General features: G+C 37.2%; 2 protein-coding genes across 3 annotated transcripts in view; one reads left to right on the forward strand and one right to left on the reverse strand.

Moving 5' to 3' along the window:
* Positions 1-6,010, forward strand: part of CCDC175 (coiled-coil domain containing 175) — a 47,922-nt gene extending 41,912 nt beyond the window's left edge. Inside the window, exons 18-20 of the mRNA XM_019725827.2 lie at positions 1,023-1,066; positions 2,387-2,552; positions 5,872-6,010. Coding sequence (XP_019581386.2) covers positions 1,023-1,066; positions 2,387-2,552; positions 5,872-5,954 — 293 coding nt within the window. The 3' untranslated portion in view covers positions 5,955-6,010. The remainder of the gene's footprint in view (positions 1-1,022; positions 1,067-2,386; positions 2,553-5,871) is intronic.
* A 1,133-nt stretch (positions 6,011-7,143) lies between these two features.
* JKAMP (JNK1/MAPK8 associated membrane protein) lies at positions 7,144-22,632 on the reverse strand. 2 transcript variants are annotated; one of them, XM_019725825.2, is made up of 7 exons: positions 22,504-22,632; positions 20,433-20,506; positions 19,694-19,848; positions 15,163-15,369; positions 11,997-12,178; positions 9,206-9,282; positions 7,144-7,386 (listed from the first exon to the last, which is right to left on the reverse strand). In XM_019725825.2, the coding sequence occupies exons 1-7, from the start codon at positions 22,505-22,507 to the stop codon at positions 7,168-7,170; spliced, it is 918 nt and encodes a 305-aa protein (XP_019581384.1). In that variant the 5' UTR covers positions 22,508-22,632; the 3' UTR covers positions 7,144-7,167. The 2 variants fall into 2 exon arrangements, with proteins under 2 accessions (XP_019581384.1, XP_019581383.1); XM_019725824.2 differs by having other exon boundaries at positions 20,433-20,524; positions 22,504-22,624.
* Between the last annotated feature and the right edge of the window lie 26 nt (positions 22,633-22,658).

Raw genomic sequence — 22,658 nt, forward strand, 5'->3', positions numbered from 1 at the left:
TGTCATCCCTGAACATTTTCCTTTGTGTCTGTTTGTGGTTGAGTCCCACCCTACCTCCAGTTCTCGGAAACCAGTGATTTGCTTTCTATCACTAAGGACTGGATATAAATGGAATGATAGAATATGTATGCACACTTTTGTACCTGGCTTCTTTCACTCAGAGAACTATTATTTTAAGACCCATCCATGTTGTTAACATACCATTGGCTCGCTCCTTCTTGTAGCTATAGTGTACTATTCCACTCTAGGAATAATACCATATTTTGTTTATCCATTCCCCAACTGTAGGGTATTTGGATTGTTTCCAGTTTGGGGTTACTATTTGTTTACGTGTTTTTGCAAATATTTGTTTTCATTTCTTTTGCGTAAATAACAAGGAATAGAATTGGTGGGGTATATGGTTAGTGTATGTTTAACTTTAGAAGAAACTGCCACGCAGTTTGCCAAAATGGTTCTATGAATTTATAATCCCACTAGCTATAGAATACTCCACAGCCTCACCCACACTAAAAATTGTCAAAACACGTAAAGTTATTAGCATTTTAGCCATTTTAATAGGTATGTTATGGTATTTCGTTGTGGTTTACATGTGTATTTCCTTGATGACTAATGTTATCGAGCATCTGTCCATGTGCTTTTTGGCCACTTGTGGATCATCTTTTGTGAGGTGTCCTGAGCCAATTATTTATTGCAGCATAACAGACATTGCAAATCCCTTACTTTGCTCACACATTACCAATTTGGTCAGAGCTTGGTGGAGACAACTCATGTCTGCTCCACGTGATGTTCACTGGGGCAGCTTGATGTCTGGGTTAATTGGGCAGCTGGGGGCTGGAATCATCGGAAGACCTCCTCACTCACGTGTCTGATGTTGTGTCATTTTTCCCTTGTTCGCAGTGAGGGCAAGTTCAGAAGTAGAAATGTTTAGATAAAAATAATTATTGAAACACAAATAGCATTACTTTTATAAAACTGTTCAAATTGTTTCAGTAACCTTTGCATTTTGAAAATCTTCATTTTAGCACAATATTTGGATTTGTGGGCTAAATTTCAGACCACCCTAAAGGTAAGTTTTTTTGTGTTATCTCCATAAGGATCATATCTCTAAAAATATTTGCCTACCTAATAAATGTGTGCCTGTGTGTGTGCGTGCGTGTGTACCCATAAAGTAGGAGATCAGGATTACTGGGGAGAGACAGAGTAAGTGTGACCACATCCTAAAATGTGTCCTTTGTGCCAAATGTCACTATGAAATGTTAATCCTTTGGGAAACTGTCTTCCCACTCTACCAGTTCAGTTAAAGTGTGAATGTCATTTTATATACACATGTGTATATATGTGTGTCTATATATGTGTGTGTGTATATATATATATATATATATATTGATCACATTGGTTTAGGACAAAGTTGTCAGCTCTGAATTCCATCTATTCTCCATGTTTTACCAGCCATGCACCATCTCCACCCCTCCCCACTTTAGTGGCAGGTAGGCTGGAGTTTATATCCTGGCTCTGCCACTTTCTAAGTCAACGCTTAAAATACTGGATAAGGAAAGTGTGAGTAAGGCCTTTTTCAGATGAAGCTACTGAGACTCAGAGTTTCAGTAACTTGCCTAAGACCAGTTAATGAACTAATGGAAATTTAAAACTCAGATCCAGCCCAATTAGCAAGTTCTTTCTCTTAAACATTAAGCCATGCTGGATCTCCTCTGCAGTTCTGTGCTGCTCTGAAGGGGAGCTGGCTTTTTATGCTACCACCACCTCCATCCTATCCAGTTAAAAATTTGAGTTCACTCATAGACACATAGAACACCAGGGGTTGCGGGGTTTGGGGTGGTAGTGTGGGGTCGGGGGTGAAATGGGTAAAAGGAGTAAAAAGGTACACATTTTATTATAAAATAAGTCATTGGATGTACAGCATGGTAACTATAGTTAATAATACTGTGTTGTGTATATTTGAAAGTTGCTAAGACAGTAGGTCTTAAAAGTTCTCATTACAAGAAAAACATTTTGTAACTGTGTGGTGATGCTGTTAACCAAGAAGTCTTGTGGTGATCGTTTCACAATATACACAGAGGCCAAACTGTTATGTTGTACACCTGAAACTATTCTACATCAGTTGTATCTCAATAAAAAAATAGTGACCATTGAAACATGTTTAGTTCAGTGAGTGACCCATTAAATCTTCTCATTTACTAATCCATTTTTTCTGAGATCATTTACAGAACTGTGCATTTACTCTCTACACACATTTTGTTTTCATGACAATTACGAATTTTGCAAAAATATTTTTGTCTTGGATATGATTCACTCGATTGAATATGCTTCTTATTTATTTTGTTGTAATTTAAATTCACACACCCCAAAATGCTACCTTTTTTTTTAGGAATTGGTATGTGATGGTGAAGAGACCTTGCAAGAAATAAAAAATCTAAGAGACAAGCTGTACGAAAGAGATGAAAAAATTGAATATATCAGTATTTGGTTACAAGGGAATCTTGCAGAACTGCGTTTTCTTGTAGAGCAGGAGGAATCTGCTATGAACCTTCCCGGTAAGTAGCGTCTCCAGAGCATTGGGTAAGAAAGAACTTCCATCAAAAAAGCCCCCATCCCCCAAAAAAAGCGTGCCTACTAAATAACTTAGTTATCCCCTATAATCCACCCCTAATCATTGCACTGAATGTTGAGAGTGGTGCGATGATGCCTAGTATCTACAGCAGGGGTCAGCAAACTCCAGCCTGGGGGCCAAACCTGTCCCTCCTGTCTTTGCAGGGCCTGGAGCTAAGAATGGTTTTTATATTTTTAAATGGTTGGGGGGGGGGGGAATCAAAAGATTTCATGGCATCAGAAAATTATACGGAATTCAAATTTACACATTACACATAGCTGCTTTTGTGCTACAATGGCAGAGCATCTGTGCCAGAGACTGTGTGACTTGCAAAGCACAAAATATTTCATCTCTGACCCTGTACAAAAAAGGTTTGCCAATCTCTGAACTAGGGTATTGATACTGATATCATATCCTCCTTGGTCACTCCTGGAGTAGCTGGACTTTGCTCGCAATATGGCAGAGTCTCAGGATTAGATAGACTGAGCCAACTAGGAGAATAAGGGATGACATCTTTGTTCCAGGCCACGTAATGGTGAATGAACTGTTACCCGATGATGAATTTGGGAAAAATAAAAATGTTCTCCTTCTGTCATTTAAAATGAAAAGAATGTCATTTAATGTTATATATATATATATGTTCTTACTGAAAATACATTTTAAGTCAATAAATTATTGATTGGAAGAATTTCAATTAAAAAATCAGTACTATTTTCAGCCACTGAAATGTTGCCTGTTGAGCATATTGATACTTGAAATTCCTCCATGTTTCACTATTAAGTTTAAACCATATTCAACAAGTATTTATTGAGTGCCCATTCTGTACCAAGTATTATATTAGGCTCAGGGGTTACAGTAGTGAATGAAAACAGATCTAGTCCCTGCCCAAATGGAAATCAGTCAGGTGTAGAGGTTGGCAAACTTTAAAGGGCCAGAAATTTTTGGATTTGCAAGCCATAGACGGTCTCTGTAGCAACTACTCAACTCTGCCATGGTAGCAGAATCGCCCCCAGGCTGTAGTTTGCCCACCCCTGGTATAGTGGGAGAACCAGGTATTCTACAAATGGATGTAAAATTTCAAGTGTCATAAGTGTATTGAAGGTGGGGTATAAGAACCTAAGAGGGAGATTTGAACTAGTTAAGGAATCAGAACTGGTGATGGAGCTAAGATCTGAAGGATGATTTCTGCTTCCCTAGCTCTACTTATTTCTGCTCCTGGAGAACTGGCACCATGTGGGCTTTGAGGACAGTGGACCCAGGCTCAAATCTCAGCTTTGCTTCTTACATGTTATTTAACCTCTACTCCTCAGTTTCCCTGGTTGTAAAATACAAATGGTAACAGCGATAATTAAGCATTAGACCTATATAAGGCATTCATCAGATCCCTGAAATCTACCACCTTCCCGAGATGATAAAGGTCAGCTTGGCCCCTTGAATTACTTGGCCATCTCTGAGCCACCTGGAACCTTCTAGCTTTTGAATGTTCTTGTTGAATGGACTCTCTCCCACATGGACTTCTACAGAAGCCCTTGATCTCTTCCAGCTCAGCAGCCCTCTCCTGTCCTCTTCTGGACACACTATGTCATTGCAGCCCTGGATCATTGCAGGTCTGGATCACTGCACTAACTTCATTAACATATTGAGCAGTCTGTGTACCTAGAGCAAATGCTGATGTTCAAGTTGAATGAGTCCCTGTCCCTGGACCTCAAAGTGCACGTGCTGTGAGAAAGGGATGAGTTAAGAAGACATTAGACTCCAGTGGATTCTTTCTAATGAGTGGCTATGGGAGGGAAAAGAGGGACCTCTAAGTCTTTGGGGTGTTGGGAATACATGTCTGCCCAAAGGAACAGCAGGCGTGATCTGGCCAAGAACTACAGTAGCATGGCTGAGTAGAGAGATCTACTAAGGCTATCAACTGGCAACAGTGAGGATTGGCTTGTCAGAACATGAAATGACAGACTTCATCCTGAAAACTCAGATAATTACTTTTTGCCTTAATATTCTTTCTTGTGAACAAAAGGTCATATGTCATTTTTTAATGTATACCTAGACCAAATAGTAATTGAGTACAGATGTTTTTAAGGAAGTAGTAAAAAGAATTTTGTTTTAAAATTCCAGAAGTCCTTGAGTATTATAACACCTACTATAATTTAGATTACGGGTAAACAAGTTGTGTACTAACCAAGTATCTTACCTTGATATGTGCGCTACAGACTTTCAGCCAAAAAGCTATTTTAAAAGAGCAAATAATTCATGTAACTGTCTGTTAAACTTGTCTTTTTGTTATTGTGATGCATAAGGACTTGATACAATTATCTGTTTAGATTATTTAATTCTGAAAAAGAACATAGTTATAATTCAAGCAGAATCAAATTTCAGTAAGAAATAATTTAAAAAATCATTTGCCCAGAAATTGTCAAAAGGTCTCATGGAAAAATTAAGATCTGAATTAGGAAGAGAGTTTAGACCACAGTTCCTAAAACATGAGAAACACCTGGAGAAAGTTTATAAAATCTCTCTGCTCAGCCTACACCCCAGACCAATTCACCATGAATCTCTGGGGGTGGAACGCAGGTATGTTTTTAGAAATTTCTCCACCTAGCTCCATCCAGTGTGTAGTCAAGTCTTGCAAACCAATGGTTTTAGATAAATATATAACAACGTAATTAAATTTTATCAGTGGACCCAAACTAATCAAGAAAATACTTTGACTTTTAAATTACCTGTCTAGCGCTGGTTAGCAAAATCATTACTATAGCAGCGAGAATAGTAACGTACCACAAGGACCTAAGTCAAAACGTAACAAAGCTGAACTAGGACAAAGATTGTTTTTGTATATTTTTAATGACCACATTTTAATAAATTAATAGTAACATTAGCAACTACAGTTGCTACGAATTATTGTAGTCTTGTTCTTAAGAAAGCAAATTAAAAAGGCAGATATGTATTAAGTATTTCTGAAATTCTTCACATTTGAGGACTTGTAATCATAATTACTTGTATGATTTCCCCTTTTGAATACACATTTTCCTGGTAGAACAGGACATCAGAGAAGATAACTTGTTGAAATGTCTCCAATACAGTGGAACAAGAACAGTCCTGGGAGTTGGCTACATGTCCCCTCAGACCCCCCCCCCCTTTCCAATTATAGATAACCAATTGAGAATTCTTTGGGCAACTTAGAACTTTAATGGACACTAGTAATGACCCCAACCTGTGTGAGATACATGTAAAATTTTTATATTTTATTTTTATTTCTACAGAAAAGAAGAACAAACGTATCAAAAAAGTCCATTTCCCAATGGTTAAATGTACCGTGAAAAACACATTAACAAAGAAAAACTAACCTAATTTCAAGGATACAACTGCTGTGAATTCAAGAGGCATAACCAAAACTACAGAAAAAGTGAGTGCTTTCATAATTTACAACTGTCAATAAGTCTTAAACTTTGAGATTTAACAAACTCGTGCAACCCTCACCAATAGCAATATCAGTAAATAACCTTCTAAACAATACAAATGGATAAACATAGTCATATTATCAGGTTAAGTGCAAAAAATCTTATCTTGCTTCCATGGTTGCAACTATAAGTCTCTTGAACTCTTCAGAGCATACAAATCAAACAGCACACCTATCAACAAATGTTTACATACTGTATATATTCTGTATTTTGTTAAATCCAAGAAGCAATCAACTGTAAGATAAGGCCTAATTCAGAGATGTCACGATGTGAAAAAAAAATGTGTCTCAGGATCAAAAGTATATGGCATGTGTATGTATCCTTAAAAAAATGAGATGTAAAAGGGAATATGTGAGTACATGTATTGATTCATTTGATAAAGACACTAATCTTACTATATAATATTTTGAGTTTCCACAATTAGTGTGGCAAAATACAAATGTCAGAACATTTGAGACTTTTTATAGTTAAGCTTCTCGTTATTGTTTTTCTTTACAGGAACAGGAATAATCTGAAGGTATTTTCAACCAAACTACCAGTAAACAGAAAACCTGTTATATATAAATTATGCTCTATTTTGGTAATAGATCAAAATACTGTATTGGTGAAAATAAATAGGTAACAAAAAACATACTTTATTTCCATGTTTGCTATCAGACCCCACATGTGTTTATAATGCAGTATACTTGAGAAACAAACTGAAACCCAACCGTGCTAATGCGAAGGATTTCAGATTATACTTGTTAGTTTTTCTTAACAAAAATGGAAACAACACACTGCTAGGTACACAGAAACATGATTTTGCTCTAAAGAATGAATTGTTGTGAGAGGCAAGTGCTTCCTAACAGGTTTCTAGTGTCGCATAATAGTGTTCTATAAGTGTATCGTATATTAGACTATGTAAAAGTATTATTTTGTATTTTCCAAGTCTAACCATAAAGTCTCTTAAGTCAGAAACAAAACCAAAGTAACCAAAAACATTAAGATATACTGACAGTCTTATTCCCATGTATGACAGAAGAGTACAAATACATTGTTTTCTTTCTTTCCTTTTTTATTAAGAATACTTCTTGGGTTTTTGTTTTTGGCATTTTATAGTCAGTGTCCATTGGCTCCTTCTGAGAGTATCCGTGAAGGTTCAGTAAATTTTGCAGTGAACAAGTAAAACAGGGCTGGTGTGGGCACCAAAGCCAAAAGGGGTAAGTCTTGCTCGAGTTTATCCACTCTGGAAATGGAAATTATTCCATAGGCATGAAGTAACCAGTGGCTGAAGAGAACAATGAGTCTTTTCTTCCTAACCAGGAGATCATAGCAGTTCTATATAATTTTAAAAAAGAAAGAAAAGAGAAATACAGATTATCCGGATGAATCAGCTAGATAATGTACTAAGATGTGTTGTTTTCATACAAAATCATAACCTCAGAATCATAAAATGTTTGAGCTAAAAAGGTCCTAAGAAATCACTCACTCCAGCCACTGCACTCTACAGACGGGGAAACTGAGGCTTCCTACACCATGAAAGCACTCAGAAGCAGCAAGGACAGGAGCCCATGTCTCTAAGTTCAAGTTTACACCACGAGTCAACCCTGGGAACCCTAGTTTCTTCTGGCAGACATGGCATGAGGGGAACTCCACGTCATGTGCCTTCTTCCTGCCCTGGTCCCCTGCAGCTGAGTCTACAGGTGACAAATGGGAGGTACATACACCCAAGTCCCTTAACCTCTAGCATTCCTGGAGTCTGCTGCTTGGATAATCAGAAGGGAGCAGAAACGACATGCGACTACTCTAATTTCCTTTTAATCTTTAATACAGCTCCATAATGTGCAGAAATTACAAGGAACAAATTATTAGAAAAGTAATATCTAAATGCGCTAATAATAAACATACTAAAATGTGATTTGCCTTAGGTTACCAACTTTCTCTTCCTAAATGGCTCATCAGCTCAGCTAAAGCTCTCTTTTCCTGACGCAGGTCCCTATTTCTGACTTATGGATAGACTGCTTATTGAAGTACATGAGGAACATTTCATAATGGAGAGATTCCCAGGCACAGAGAAACAAGTTTCAAACTAACATAATAACTACTGTCTACAGTAGTCATGCGTAGTAAACAAAAATTTTAAAACTTCATTTTATTCAAATATCCAATCATTTCCCCTCTCAAATCCTTCCCTAGAGTAGATAAACGTGCCCAAACTAATTTATCTTCTTTGATTAAACATATTGCAGTGTTGATTAAAGATGACAGTGGAGAAAGGAGGACAGTATACAAATGGAAACATTTGAATAATCACCATGAAATAGTCTGTCTAGTTCCTCTACCATTATTCTACCTAAGTCCATCAGCAGCAAGCGCTCTGAAATAGTTAACAACTTACTTCCTCTGGGTTGAGCTTTTTTTATGTTAAGAATGATGAGAAAGCCCATGTCAACCATCGTGGGCGGCTGAAGACAGTGCACAGGCACTAGATTAGCAAGCATACGATGGAAGACGACTAAGGCTCTTTCACTCCTTTCGAGTGCAGCCTCACAATAAAGAGTTCGAACAGTGGCTTTCCACTGAAATACTAAAAAGTTAGAGGCACAGAATGGACATCTCCGAACAGAAACAGTGTCAGAATTAATGTTCGTATTAATGTGATTTCCAAATTACCAAAATATAGATATGAGAGGGCAAAAGGAAACATCCAAAATCAAGAAAATAAAATTGGGGACTAACTATAGAAGGGTGGAGAATGTACAATAGAATTATTGATGATGGTGTTGCCACTGTGACATAAAGTGTAAAATTCATTCTATATACAATCATGCATTTTTATGTTTCCCTCAAAGTGGTGTTAATAAGTTTCAACATCTCAATAATTAAATATTTTCTACGGGTAGATTATGTGAAATGATTTTTTTCCCTCCAAAACGCTGGATAGTGGAGCCTGACTACTTCACTAATTTCTCAGGAAAATCAAATCCAGTATACAACCTTTCATAAACATAACCACTGAGCTAAAAGCTACTGAGTGACATCAATGAGCCAAGAATAGCTAAATCAGTTGTACCATGTCATATCATTTATACTGTGGTCCTATTCAATTGTCAAATCTATTTAAAAAATCTTTAACAAAGGAAAAAAGACGTCCTACCTCTATTTCGGAAGCTGACATGTACACAGCCAGAGTAACCAAAGATAATACCAATATGATGTATGGGAAGGCATAATCTGAAAAGCAAACATTGGTATAATGTTGAAAATTAAGCACATTTTCTGAATAAGCTATCAAAATAAAAACTGCAAACAGTATAATTCTCCCCATAATTGAAAACTTTCTCAACCAGTTCTGTGAGGGACTTTTTAGCCTTAATACCCGAAGGCGGCATCAGTCAGCTTTTTCTGTAAAGGGCCAGAGAGGAAATGTCTTTGGCTTCGCGGCCACACAGTCTCTGTTGCCATCACCCGGCTCCGCAGCTGGAGTGGGGAATGTACACGGTGTGGATACACTGCACTAAGGGGTGACTCATGCCCCGGGGATGGAGAGGGACAGTGGATTTCATCGCACTACTCAGAAAGGCTCACAATTTAAAACTTATGAATTGTTTAATTCTGGAATTTTCCATTTCATGTTTTCAGACCACTGTTGACTGCAGGTAACTGCAACCATGGAATGTGAAACCGCAGACAAGGGGGGACTGATGTACTTCAAATACAGTACAGTAATAATAGTTTAAGCAAAACTTTTTTCTTAAAAAATGCCACCTTTCTCTTAAATATTTTAACTTTATAGCACACTACAACAAATGGACAAATTGAGAAAAAATACCTTGTATTATTTCTTGTATAATTATTTTAAAACAATTCACTTCAGCTTATGAAACCGTTAATCATTCTACATTGAAGTGAAATCCATTTGGAACAATTTCTAATGTTAATTCAGGATGCAGAAGCCAGAAACTCTGAATTATCTATAAAGGCCAGATTCCAACTTACTAAATAATCGAATGCCTTGTTTGACATTTAGAACTTTTATTTCATAGGCAGTGATTAAGTTCTCAACCAGCCATTCAAAAAAAAAAAAAAAAATCACATTTAATTTATGAATAACTGAAAAACTGTTGCTAATGAAACAAATTTAAGGTCTGGTAGTAAACAGCCTAAGGTGTAAAGGAGGAAGAGGAAGTTCCTAACAAGGCTCAAACGTGAGGAGTAGGTGGTCCCACTCACGGCAGGATTTAGAGTGGTCTTATTCTAGGGTCTCAAACAATTTGAGATTTTGAGCCAGCAGGTCTGGTGGTGGGACCTGGAAATCTGCATTTTAGTCCCCTGGTGGTTCAGATGCAGATCACACCGAAAAACTGGCTTCAATAATACTTCCAAGCAGGTAAAAGTCTGTCACTGACATCTTCCTAATAATTCCCAGGGTCTCTCTCCCTACACCCCAGTATCTGAAACTACCAGAAGTCTCTTGCTGCTCTACTTTGCTCAGACTTTTATATTCCCTTGTTCTAGACTGAGTGTTTGCGTCCCCCCAAATTCTCTGCTGAAATCCCAACCCCCAATGTGATGGTATTTGGAGGTGGGGCCTTTGGGAGATGATTAGGTCATGAGGGCGGAGCCCTCCTGACTGCAATTAGTGTCCTTATAGAAGGGACCCCAGAGCTCTCCTTTTGCCACAGGAGGACACGGTGAGCTCTTTGCTGGCGCCTTCCTCTTGAACTTCCCATTCTACAGAACTGGGAGAAAAATTTCTTGTTTGAACACTCCCTACATATCAAAACTTATCTACTTTCTTTTTTTTTCAATATCATCAAACTTCGAGTTGGTATGATGCCCTGTGAGACTAATCTCAGCGGACAGCACAGGTTTGTACTTAGTGCAAATGAATAATAACTCCTCGCTCCTCCCTGTGTGACTGTGTTTTGAGTAGAGGCTCTGAAGACACTCAGTGTGGGAAAACGCGTTTTTCAAAATAGGCAGCTACGATGAAGGAAGCAAGTGTCTACAGTCTCCTTGGATTAATTTACCAAACCCCTGCCTAGCCTCCAATGTCCTCTTCCCTTGGTCTTACCCTCAAAGCACGACCTTCATCTTGATCCAAACTCATTACCAAGCTATGACGTGCATAATGATACCCAGTCTTGCCTGGTTCCTTTAGGCCAGAAGGCTTGCCCTCCGTACCCTGTGGACTACATGTAAAAGATGGTCTCTAACATCCTTACAATGGTCAATGTCACATTGTCAAAGTATCACACTATGTTCTCTCAGCTACCTGGAGCTTTCCTAGTAGCATGTGAGCCCGTTAACACCAACTTTTTCTCATTCTTCTTTTGAGTCATGGTTCAGCCTAAATGGTTGCTGAACAAAGGAATGAGTGGCTATATTAAAATAAAGAATATGATGAAGATTCTTTTACTGTATCTAAAAGGTTTTCATAAAGGAATTTAGAAATCTAAGACCTAACTTAATGGTAACTAGTATACATTATCAAGAGTAATTTCCATATATCATATGCAAACACCAGTTTTTGTTTTCTAATTTATACTCAGGTTTTAAAAATCTTCCTGCTTAGGTTATAAGTTTCAAATACAAAGTATTCTTTAAATAGAAATCAGTTTTGATTAGCTGCCCTGATTTCTTGAGAATATCTATTCCATCCCAAGAAACCCATGATTTTTTTTAATAAGGCTTATTATATGTTTCAGCGATATATATATATATATATATATATATATACACACACACATATATATGTGTATATATATATATATATATACACACACACATATATATGTGTATATATATATACACATATATATGGTTTATTTGCAAGGATTTAAAAAAAAACTATTTTAAAAAGCTCCAAAATTATACACAGACAAAATATTGTTTATCACATATAATGATAAATATATTAGATTGACTTTACCCATCAAACTTACATAAAAGGCCTCCTCCAACTGCCTGAAGCACGGTTAAAATTGGGAAGAAGTAAAGTGCAGCATAAATACTTTTGAATCGGTCGGACTTCCCTAAGCCACAGGCGATCTTCTTTACCAGAAGAGGTCGGAGCAGCATCATTAACACCAAGCAGAAGGCATAATAGATAAATACAATGGTGTAGCTATGAAATAAAATAAGGAAGTGCATTATCAAAAATATTTTTAAAAATATTTTATCACTGATCATTTAAATCAAAGATCCTATACAAGGTTTAAAAAGTATATTAAATCTACCCATTAAATATTCATATTGTAAAATAAACGAATGGGACTATATGAAACTTAAAAGCTTCTGCACAGCAAAAGAAACCATCAACAAAATAAAGAGGCCACCAATTGAATGGGAGAAGATTTTTGCAAACAGTGCCTCCAATAAGGGGCTAATATCCAAAATATACAAGGAACTCATGAAACTCAACAACAAAAAAACAACCCAATTGAAAAATGGGCAGAGGACCTGGAGAGACAGTTCTCCAAAGAGGACATACAAATGGCAAATAGACATATGAAAAAATGCTCAACATCACTAATCATCAGAGAAATGCAAATCAAAACCACAATGAGATATCACCTCACCCCAGTCAGAATGGCTATCATCAAGACAAATAGTAACAAGTGTTGGAGAGGCTGTGGAGAAAAAGGAACCCTCATACACTGTTGGTGGGAATGCAGACTGGTGCAGCCATTATGGAAGGCAGTGTGGAGGTTCCTCAAAAATTACAAATAGAATTGCCATAGGACCCAGCAATCCCTCTCCTGGATATCTACCCAAAAAATCTGAAAACATTTATACATAAAGACACGTGTGCTCCAATGTTCATTGCAGCTTTGTTTACGGTGGCCAAGACATGGAAACAACCAAAATGTCCTTCAATAGATGAATGGATAAAGAAGTCGTGGTATATATACACAATGGAATACTATTCGGCGGTAAGAAAAGATGATATAGGAACATTTGTGACAACATGGATGGATCTTGAGAGTGTAATGCTGAGCGAAATAAGTCATACTGAAAAAGGAGAGAACCATATGATTTCACTGATATGTGGTATATAAACCAAAAACAACAAAAGAACAAGACAAACAAATGAGAAACAGAAACTCATAGACACAGACAATAGTTTAGTGGTTACCAGAGGGTAAGGGGGGTGGGGGGTGGGAGATGAGAGTTAGGGGGATCAAATATATGGTGATGGAAGGAGAACGGACTCTGGGTGGTGAACACACAATTCACCACCTTTTATAGATGATGTAATACAGAATTGTACACCTGAAATCTATGCAATTTTACTAACAATTGTCACCCCAATAAATTAATTAAAAAAAATATATTGGTGAAAGGTTAGCCAAAAAGACTCCTACACACTGCTGCAAAGTGCATGCTGGTTCCTCTCCAGGAGGCAGTGTGGAAACGTGTATCCACAATCATAAAAGTGTTTATATCCTTTGATCCAGCAATGTTATTAGGTTGGTGCAAAAGAAATTGCGGTTTAAAAGGTTAAAAATAACTGCAAAAACTGCACCAACATAATACTTGTAGAAATTTATCAAAGGGAAATAATTGGGATATATAAAAAACTTTACAAACAGAGGTTTTATTAGATCACATAATAAAGAAAACTTGGGAAGAAAATAAACATTCAACAACAGAAAACTGATTACATTTTATAGTGCATTCATGCTGGACTACCATGCAGCCATTATTTCATTAATTGAAGCAGAGGGTATAGCTCTATGAAATCAACAGAGGACATATCAGCCTTTTATATATAAATGGTAGTCATATATATGTATATATAGAGAAAGACAGAGATAGAGAGAGAGACTATATATACATGAAGTAAACAATTTGTAGTCCTTAAAAGTAGGCAGGTGGAAAAGAGATTCATATCTTTATATCTGGATCTTAGTATTTTTTTGAATTTTTATAAAAGTTTATTTGAGCCATACTGATGACATATGCCGGAGAGCAAGATATGAAATGCTGCCCTGGATCTTATTTTTTGAAAATTACCTTTTTATATATGTATTTTCGAAGCTTAGTACTATTAATAACTTGCTCAAAAAGGACGATTTCACCGAGCATAATATGTGATGAAAACTTGCTATGAGAACATAAATACCAGATTCCTCTATTGTATCTTTACCAAGAAAACCACATCAAATGAACACCAACAATTTACAGAAATGCAAAAAATGAAGTAGTCTGGAATAATAAAGAATCTTATAAATTTGATATTTTTAAAACAAAACATTCCGATGGAAATGACAAACATTTATTTGGGGAAAAAAACCCAAAAAACAAAAAAGAAAGAACATTAACCCAAGCACTTGAATAATTCCAGCTACTGTTAGGTGCTTCCTATATGTAAGGCATTGCACTGTATCTGATATGTGCACATTTATTTATCACACTGAGGTCCAGTCATTTTCATAGCTGGATAATATTCTACCATGTGACCATTCCATCGTTTGTCCATTCTGCTTCGTTAAATATGTTGCAAATGTCTTCCTCTCAGTTTGTGGGCTGAATTTCCACTTTCTTTATGATTTCTTTTTATAAATGGATGTTCTAAATTTTAATATAGTTGGCTTTATAAATTTCTTTTTTATTTCTGGCAGTAGTGGCATGATCTCCTTGTAAGGGATCATCATTCCCATTTTACCAATGGGAAAACTGAGTTACAAGAAGCTCTTAACATGCTCCAGTTAACACAACAACTAACAGACCTAGGATTCAAACTCAAGCCTGTTTTTAGCTCCAAAGTCCATACTCTTTTCCTGTATACCAGATATTGCTTCTTTGTTACTTATCAAAAAGGTTTTCATTATAACTCCCTTTTTAAGAAACATATATGGCTTATTTTATAAGTGTTTATACACACTTCAACACCAACACAAAAAACTTTCACTTCTATTATACCAAGATGTATTTCTATTTCCTCCTACCAGGTCAGGTATCCCTTAAGAGAAGAAAATCATTTCTGTATATCTCCCCCCAGTGCCTAGAAGACATTTTACAATGCTCAATCAATCTGTTGACATTAAGCGATGTCTATAATTATCATTTTTCAACAAATGATCTTAAGTCTAAGTAAATACTTACAGTGGGTAGACAGCTTCATGAGTACAGTGCACTGTGGTAACGTAATCTGGACTTGGGTTGTAAAGCATTGTGTACCAATCAGAAAGCATCAGTACTCGACAGGAACGGATATAAAGAACACCGACTGGATCACTCACAAGTAAGGTGATAATAGCTGCCATACTGCATTCCAATAATGCAGTGATGTGTTGGAAAAGTGCACTGGAACTAGTAAAACAAAAGAAGCACATTACCAGAAAATTTTTAGTGCTAACTGGTTTTTAATAAAATTTGGATACGATTCAAGATACAAATTCTAAAAAGAAATTTTAAATGATAAATCCTGAAACTAAAAATCTTCTAAGTAGATAGTACAGATACATATTATAGCTTCTCATTCTATGCTCTGCATCTCTTATTTTCTATCTCCTCTGTGTTGCCTTTGGTTATTTCTTTGTATATATTTTTTTCTAATTCACTAATTCTATCTTTAACTGTTTATTCTGCTAGTTGAACTACCAATTTCTTTTTATTCTGACAAGCATAAATTTTCATGTCTAGAAGTTCCTTTTTTTTTTATTAACCAAATCTGTTTGTTCATTCCTAATACTCTCTTATTGACTGGAGATCCTTGTGACTGCATCCTTTATTTCTTTAAGTATTATAAAGATAAGAGTTATATATTCTGTAGCTAAAAGTCCACTATATGTAGTCCTTTAGGATCATAAAAATATATTGTTTGTTATGACTACCAACTCTCAGTCATAGCGCTGATTTTATTTACTAATCACAGATTATGATCTTAATGAACAAGAGTCTTATGGGCCTAACTTGAGGATGGGGAAGCTTTCCAGCAAAGAGGATTTAGTGCTTTTGACAGCAGCCATGCCCACCACTACCATTTGTCTAGGCTTAGCAATGGCTGCCCATGATTCAGCATCCAAATAGTACTGTTGCTGTCAGCAATTAACCTCAGGCAACCCTCCCATCCTTGGTCAGGCGCCAGCTCAGGGGGGATTTGTTTGTTTTCTGAAAGAGAAGAGTCTTGGAGCGCTCCCTTAACTCCAGTGAGACCAGCAATGTCTTTAATAGTATGTCTTTCACAGACTTCAGTTATTTCATGCAGGAAGATCACTTGGAGCTCCTAATTAGCCCATGTCGTTGGAAGCAGAACTCCAGCACCACGTTACACAGATGAAAACACTGAATACACAAACAAACATTTACACTTTCATACTGTATAATCCACTCTTTTGCTTCCTTATCGAATTCATATTTTTAGAGGCAAAATTCCAGCTTTATCATTTCTCGCCATTGTTTTAACCTTCTTACTGATCTCTTTTCCCATCATGCTCCCTTTCAATCCATCTGCAGTCAACCATGTAATCTTTACAAAATGAAACCTGATGCTAAAATTCCCCTTGTGACACTACTTCAGTGAGGCCCATCTGCCTTTCAGGAAAAATAGTCCTCAGCAGCATTACCTTCCACATCTCCTGGCCGTGCTACATTACTTTCTCTCTTAACGCCCACACGTGAGCACGGTTCACGCTCCACCTCAAAACACATTCTCTCATCTGGCAAACTGTACCCTTCAACATCAGCTCTGGGGCTATCCCCAGGTCTTAGGAACATTTCCTAAGATTCCCCGGCCTCTTTATATCCTGGACTCATTTAGTCCTTGTTTCCCACAGCACCTTCAGCTCTCATTTCGTGACTATACTGAACTCTTTTTCTGCCTCTATACTTTTGCACATCTTTCCCCTTATGTCTGACAGACTCTTTCTTCAATTCTTCTATCAAAAACTACTCATTTTTCAAAGTCCAGCTTAAAGTCAGCTTTTTCTTCCGTGACACTGCCCTATTTGAGAAGGCAAAACTAATTCCTTCCTTCTTCATGCAGCCTCAAAACTCTCCATACCTCCATTACAGAACCTCACATATACTGTGCATGTGTGTCTGTCTCATCCGCTGGACTGCGAGCACCTACAGTTCAGTCATCTCTGAATCCCGCAACCTAGTCTAGCACCTGGCACATTGCAGAAACATCCCTAAAGATTGTCAAATGAGTCTATTTAAAAAGTTATAAAGTATGTAAATACAAATTACATAAGAATCACAGTTTCTGACTGCATTGTATAAAAATATGCAATTTCTGCCTATCTCTGCCCTGACTTTAAAGAAAAACAAATTTAATACTAAACGCTGGGGAAGGCAAGAATTCCAGAAAGGAAAGTTTTGGTTATTATCTAGCCCGTGCATTCTCAGTAGATGACACCACTCTCAAGGAGGCAAGAACTGGTCCTTGGGGATAAAACACTCTTACACTTTTTTATACATGAAGTACACACACATATATATATATATATATATATATATATATATATATATATATGTATATATATGTATACATATGTATATATAAACTACATCAACCCATAAACAGTATGTCTGTGATATTAAAATTTCATGGGGTAGGTAGAATTAGGGGGAAAGGTATCTATAAAGTCTCTTTAAGGTGACAGTGAAAAATAGGTTGAGAAACACGGTCTAGCCTCAGACAGTAGGCTCCTGCTTCCTTGATTACAAGTGCGACATCTCAGGAAAATGCAAGGCATGTCCCTTGCGTTGCTTGCTACCAATTTCCTAGGCAAAGCATAGTTAGGCAAACTCCTTTTTGAACCCACCTCCTTTCCTGCCTAAGCACTGGTCACTCCTTTGCTCTACCCTCAAACCGAAGCTCTACCCTGGGCTCTAAGATTCTCCCTCAAAACATACCTGATGTTTTAGTTCGAATGCATTTGGTGAAGTACCTTTACCCCCACCTCTCCTCTACTCTGAGCTGAGAAGTTCCAACAATTAACTGAGCATGTATTCTATTTTAGCTGTAAGTGCTTCACATCTCCTTTCTTGCCCTCATCTCTCATCATCCTACAAGAGAGCTGCCTTTTAAAAAATATATTTAGATTCTTCTGAAAAATAATGACTGCTTTCCCAACATAAATAATCCCTATGGATTTGTTAAGTAGTGTCCAGAAAAGCGTTGGTTCTATTTCCATCTGACCCTCCCTTCCATTTCCAGCCCCCCTACTAGAGCCTGGACATCAGTTTCTTGTACGACAGCCTCCTAATATGTCTCATCTCCAATCTACCTCCACAGTTATCTTCCTAAAATATACCTTCAGTGATGCTACTTCTCTAAACCAAAACCTTCACGAGTAAATCATTCTCTTGGCAAATACTAAGTGACATCTCTCATGTGCCAGCTGCCGCGCTGGTTGGACTCTGGAAAATAACAGAGATGGCAACTGCCCTCCCGGAGCTTAGAGTCAGGGTGGGCCAAACGTTAAATGAGGAAACAAATATGACTAACTATAAATTGTGTTGAGAGCTAAATACAAACAAAAACAACAAAATGAAGAGTCCTGTTAAAAAATAAAAATAAGGGGGACAGACCTACTGTGTAGACTGGGTCAGGGAAGGCCCCTACAAGCAGGTGAAATGTAAACTGGAATCTGAAGGAAAGAAAGGCAAGCTAGGTAAAAAGTTGCAGTCGGAGGGAAGAGAGAGTATTTCAGGCACAGAAAAGGGTTCGGGGAAAGGACCTAAAGCAGGAAAGGTGCTGAGAAGTTAGAGGAACTAAAAGCCAGTATGGCTGAAATGTACACTACAGTAGAATTTGGTTCCTCATTCCCAGTAGGTAAAGTTCACACCCTCAACGGGAACCTTCACATCCTGGCCTCAGTCTTCCTTTCCCCCTCTCCTTTTTATCGCCTTTCTTTCTTTCGTTTGCAGTCCACACTTTGACCAGCCCAGACTTCCATTCCCACCACAATAAGTCACACATTTCCTACCTCCATACCATTGTTTATGCTTTTTTCTCTGTTTAAAATGTTTGGGTTCTTTTAAGTCTTTCAGATCCCACCAGGCACAATTTGTCTCTTCCATTCTTTGTGATTCCAGAGCATTTTGTTTATAAAACTTTTATATACTTTTTGTTTATATATTTCTAAGACTGATTTATGTTACAATTAGTTGTATATACACTTGTCTTCTCTACAAGACTATGACCATAAACCATGTCAGTTCTATCTTCTCTCTTGATCTTCTAAACATAAAACATAGTGCTCAATAAATGTTTGTTGATGTAATGTTAGTATAAGTTTTCATAATTAAGTTGCAGCTATATCATTTTAACTACATTATACTAGATTAGTAGTATTAAACTACAAAGCATTTGTTCTAGAACAATAAACTGTGTTATCATAAGCAATTCTTTGTAGAAAACTAATAAAGATTATAATTGGGAAATTAAAAAAATACTCCTTCAAGATCATTTAGAGTAAAATAGATATAATATACTTCCCTTAATAATTACTGAGGCATGCCCTATCTTTTAAGTTTTCTTGCCACAGTCAAAGTAATCAGAATATAAAGCAAAAACATGTTTACTGTTTTTAAAACAACAGAAGTACAATTACTTGATAAAGTCTTCTAACTGATAATTATTCCAACATCAGTCCATCCAGATATATTCACAGAAAGTGCTAACCTCTTTTTCCCCGAGTACCATTCAATGAAGAACCAGTGTAAGACAAGAGGAAGCATAGCCATAAATCCAAGATAGAGCCAATCATAAAGTTCTGGAGACTCGGTACAAGGCTGACAGTATTTCTGTGCATTTGTTCTCTGTCCTCTTGGACACACCTACAATATGTAAAAATGATATTCTATGTACAGATATTATTTTAGAACATTAACACCCCCCAAAACATCATTCTATAAGATATCCCATTTCTGGTTAAACATGTTTACATGTACATCTTTTAGAAATAAAAAAGAGAAAGCGTAAGTAAAATAAAAAGAAATCTATATTGTATTTGCCTATCTCTGTATAATGCTCTTAAAGGATTCCTTTTACTAAGTTACTAAAATAGTTCATCAATGTTACATAAAAAACCTAGTTATTAACATCATATAAAAATAATTGCAAAGAAGTGTTCTGGAATTGTAATGTTAACTTACTTGGATGTCCAAGTCACTGTACTATATCATTAATAAAAAGTAATAATTTTTACAATAATTATTATAAAATGTTTTAAAAATACTTAATAACTGTGACTATCAAGAGAGCTGTATTACAAACAATGCAACACAAAGGTTTTATTAATGCCTCCACATTCTTTTATAAATTAACGAGTAGATTGAAGGAAAGAGATATTCTACATGTGAAAATACTTCAAAACCAAAAAGATTTTACAAATGAAATAACATGCAACATTAAGACTTACCCCACATTCTCCATATATTTCAGTTGAGCCATTTTTAAATAACAGGGTCTTCCCACAGTAAAGTCCAAGGCATGCTGGTTGAATATCGACAGCTTTTTAAAAACAAATGCCAGTACAGTAATATCTTTTGTGATTATAAAAAATAATGCAATAATAGTTGAAGCACTTGGCAGAAATACCTCAACACAGTTTCAAGTAAAAAATTATAATGACAAAAATCTTGATGCATTTTAAAAATTAAATTTCTCCTTTTACATTGTGACACTGCAGAAAGTTACACTGGAACCTTGTTAGTACTGTTTCTCATGATTCAGGTCCTCAACCAGCAAAGCAGGATCTATTCCCAGAACGCAAAGCCTCACCTGGCATGCCCCCAATGGCTCCAGCCAGCCATTGGTCTAGACTTCCGAAATTCCATTGTTTTTTAATAAGAGGATTTGTAGAGAATCACTACTTTCTATTTTGCTCAGTCAGGATATTAAGTGTGCACACGCACACATGTGCCCCACCCCAACAACAATCTATTTTCACCTTTTTTCATAATAGAACACATTTTAATACCAGAAAGCAGAAAGGACATAATTTCAGAATAAAGGGCACGCCTTTAAAGTAAATAAATTCACCTTTATAAAAAGCTTGTTACATTGTCCTAATTTCTGTCATTTTTATAGAGGACAGGTGAAAATTTCATCAAGGCTGTCACTGGGCCACTGACCAATATTTGGAAACCACTGCCTTGGAATCAACACCCGATCTCAAGGCTTGAGGAAAATAAAAAGCAACTTTTCATACAAAAAACTCTGGGCCTACAGACTGTCTTTGACCTCATCAACAGGTAGAAGTTATTGAAGGAGGATTTTTTCCATCAGTGACATGGTTCCCTTCCTTCAATGATTCATTCATTCAGTAAACATGCTTTAAGTGTCAGATTCCACTGGTTAGGACCACGAAAAGTCCACAGAGGAACATGGCAGAGTCCTTGCCCTGAAGGAACCTACAACCTAGTATGGAATAAATCCAAAACAACTGTGGTCAACGGTGAATTAACTTGAAAATTATACATTTTATAAATATTCTTGAACAATCATGTCCCAAATTCTTCATGAATTCAATCTAGAGACTGCCTGGTCCACAATGCCCTTTCTCCTTTCAAAATCGAGTAGACTTTTGATTTCTTTCTCCTTGTGTTGCTGAGAAAAAAACAGAAATAGGACTGACTAAAATGCCTCATTTAATATTTTCGCTTTTATCAAATTTCTGACTTTTTAAAAATCCATGGGCTTCTTCTTTACCTTATTTGGCACTTATTTTTAAACCAGTTGTAATTACAATGTTCTAAACTAATAGATGGAAATTGTTTCCGATTTTCTTTGAGAAGGCAGAAGTTAAAGAACTGGAAGCTTCTTCTATACGAGCTTTGCATCTAGTAGATGCTACTTAATAAATACATTTGCGTGTAAATAATGTCAAGTTTCTCAAACCCACGGACTGAAAACCAGTATGATAAACTGAAAACTAAAATGATAAACTGAAAGTAACCGCTTTTCATTGACCAAACAAAACCCTGACTCCGTGTCCGTTCACTTTCCCTTTTCATTGCCTGTAGCAAACGAGAGCTAAAACTTTGACTTTTTTGTGCAACCATCTTGCCCCTTTATGAAGGGCCCTATATATACATTTACGTCTGATGCTGAAGGACATCAAACAATAGTTATGAGGCAAATTAGCTTCTGCTTCCTTTACTGCTTTCCTGCGCTTTACATTTTGAAGTCAATCTTCATGAATGTTAAACAAAGGTATTGAAACAGAGACTGATGTGATGTTTCAAATATAACAACAAAGGCCTGGCCTTTCCCCCAGCGCGCAGCCGGCCTCCCCTCTGCAGCCCGTCAGGAGCCTCGACCACCCCGGTCCCGGGAAGAGTCTCGGGCCCGGCCCAAGAGTGGGTGGGAGCGAGGGACGAGGATGAGCGACTACCCGGAGGCCGCTCGTCGGAGCCGAGCCCAGAGCCCGCAGTGCAAGGAAGCGGGAACTAAGACAAACGCCTCCCCGCACTCCATTGACCACTCACCCATTGGCCGCTCGTAAGTTTCCCTGGAGAAGCTCCAGGATCAGCCGACCCCGCCGCAGCGCCCGGACATCCGGGCCATAAGCTGCCTCAGCGGCTCCGCCTCCTGGTAACCCGGGAGGCCACTCCGAAGCCCCGCCCCTGCCTCGCGCTTCCTT

Source organism: Rhinolophus sinicus, linkage group LG03, assembly GCF_036562045.2.
Source record: "Rhinolophus sinicus isolate RSC01 linkage group LG03, ASM3656204v1, whole genome shotgun sequence".
NCBI classification, from domain to species: domain Eukaryota; kingdom Metazoa; phylum Chordata; class Mammalia; order Chiroptera; family Rhinolophidae; genus Rhinolophus; species Rhinolophus sinicus.

Coding starts and splice junctions, on each gene's coding strand:
- JKAMP (XM_019725824.2), bottom strand. Junction 19,849..20,432: donor AAATATATGGAGAATGTGGG/GTAAGTCTTAAT, acceptor TACATATTGTAG/GTGTGTCCAAGAGGACAGAG. Junction 15,370..19,693: donor TGGTACTCGGGGAAAAAGAG/GTTAGCACTTTC, acceptor TTGTTTTACTAG/TTCCAGTGCACTTTTCCAAC.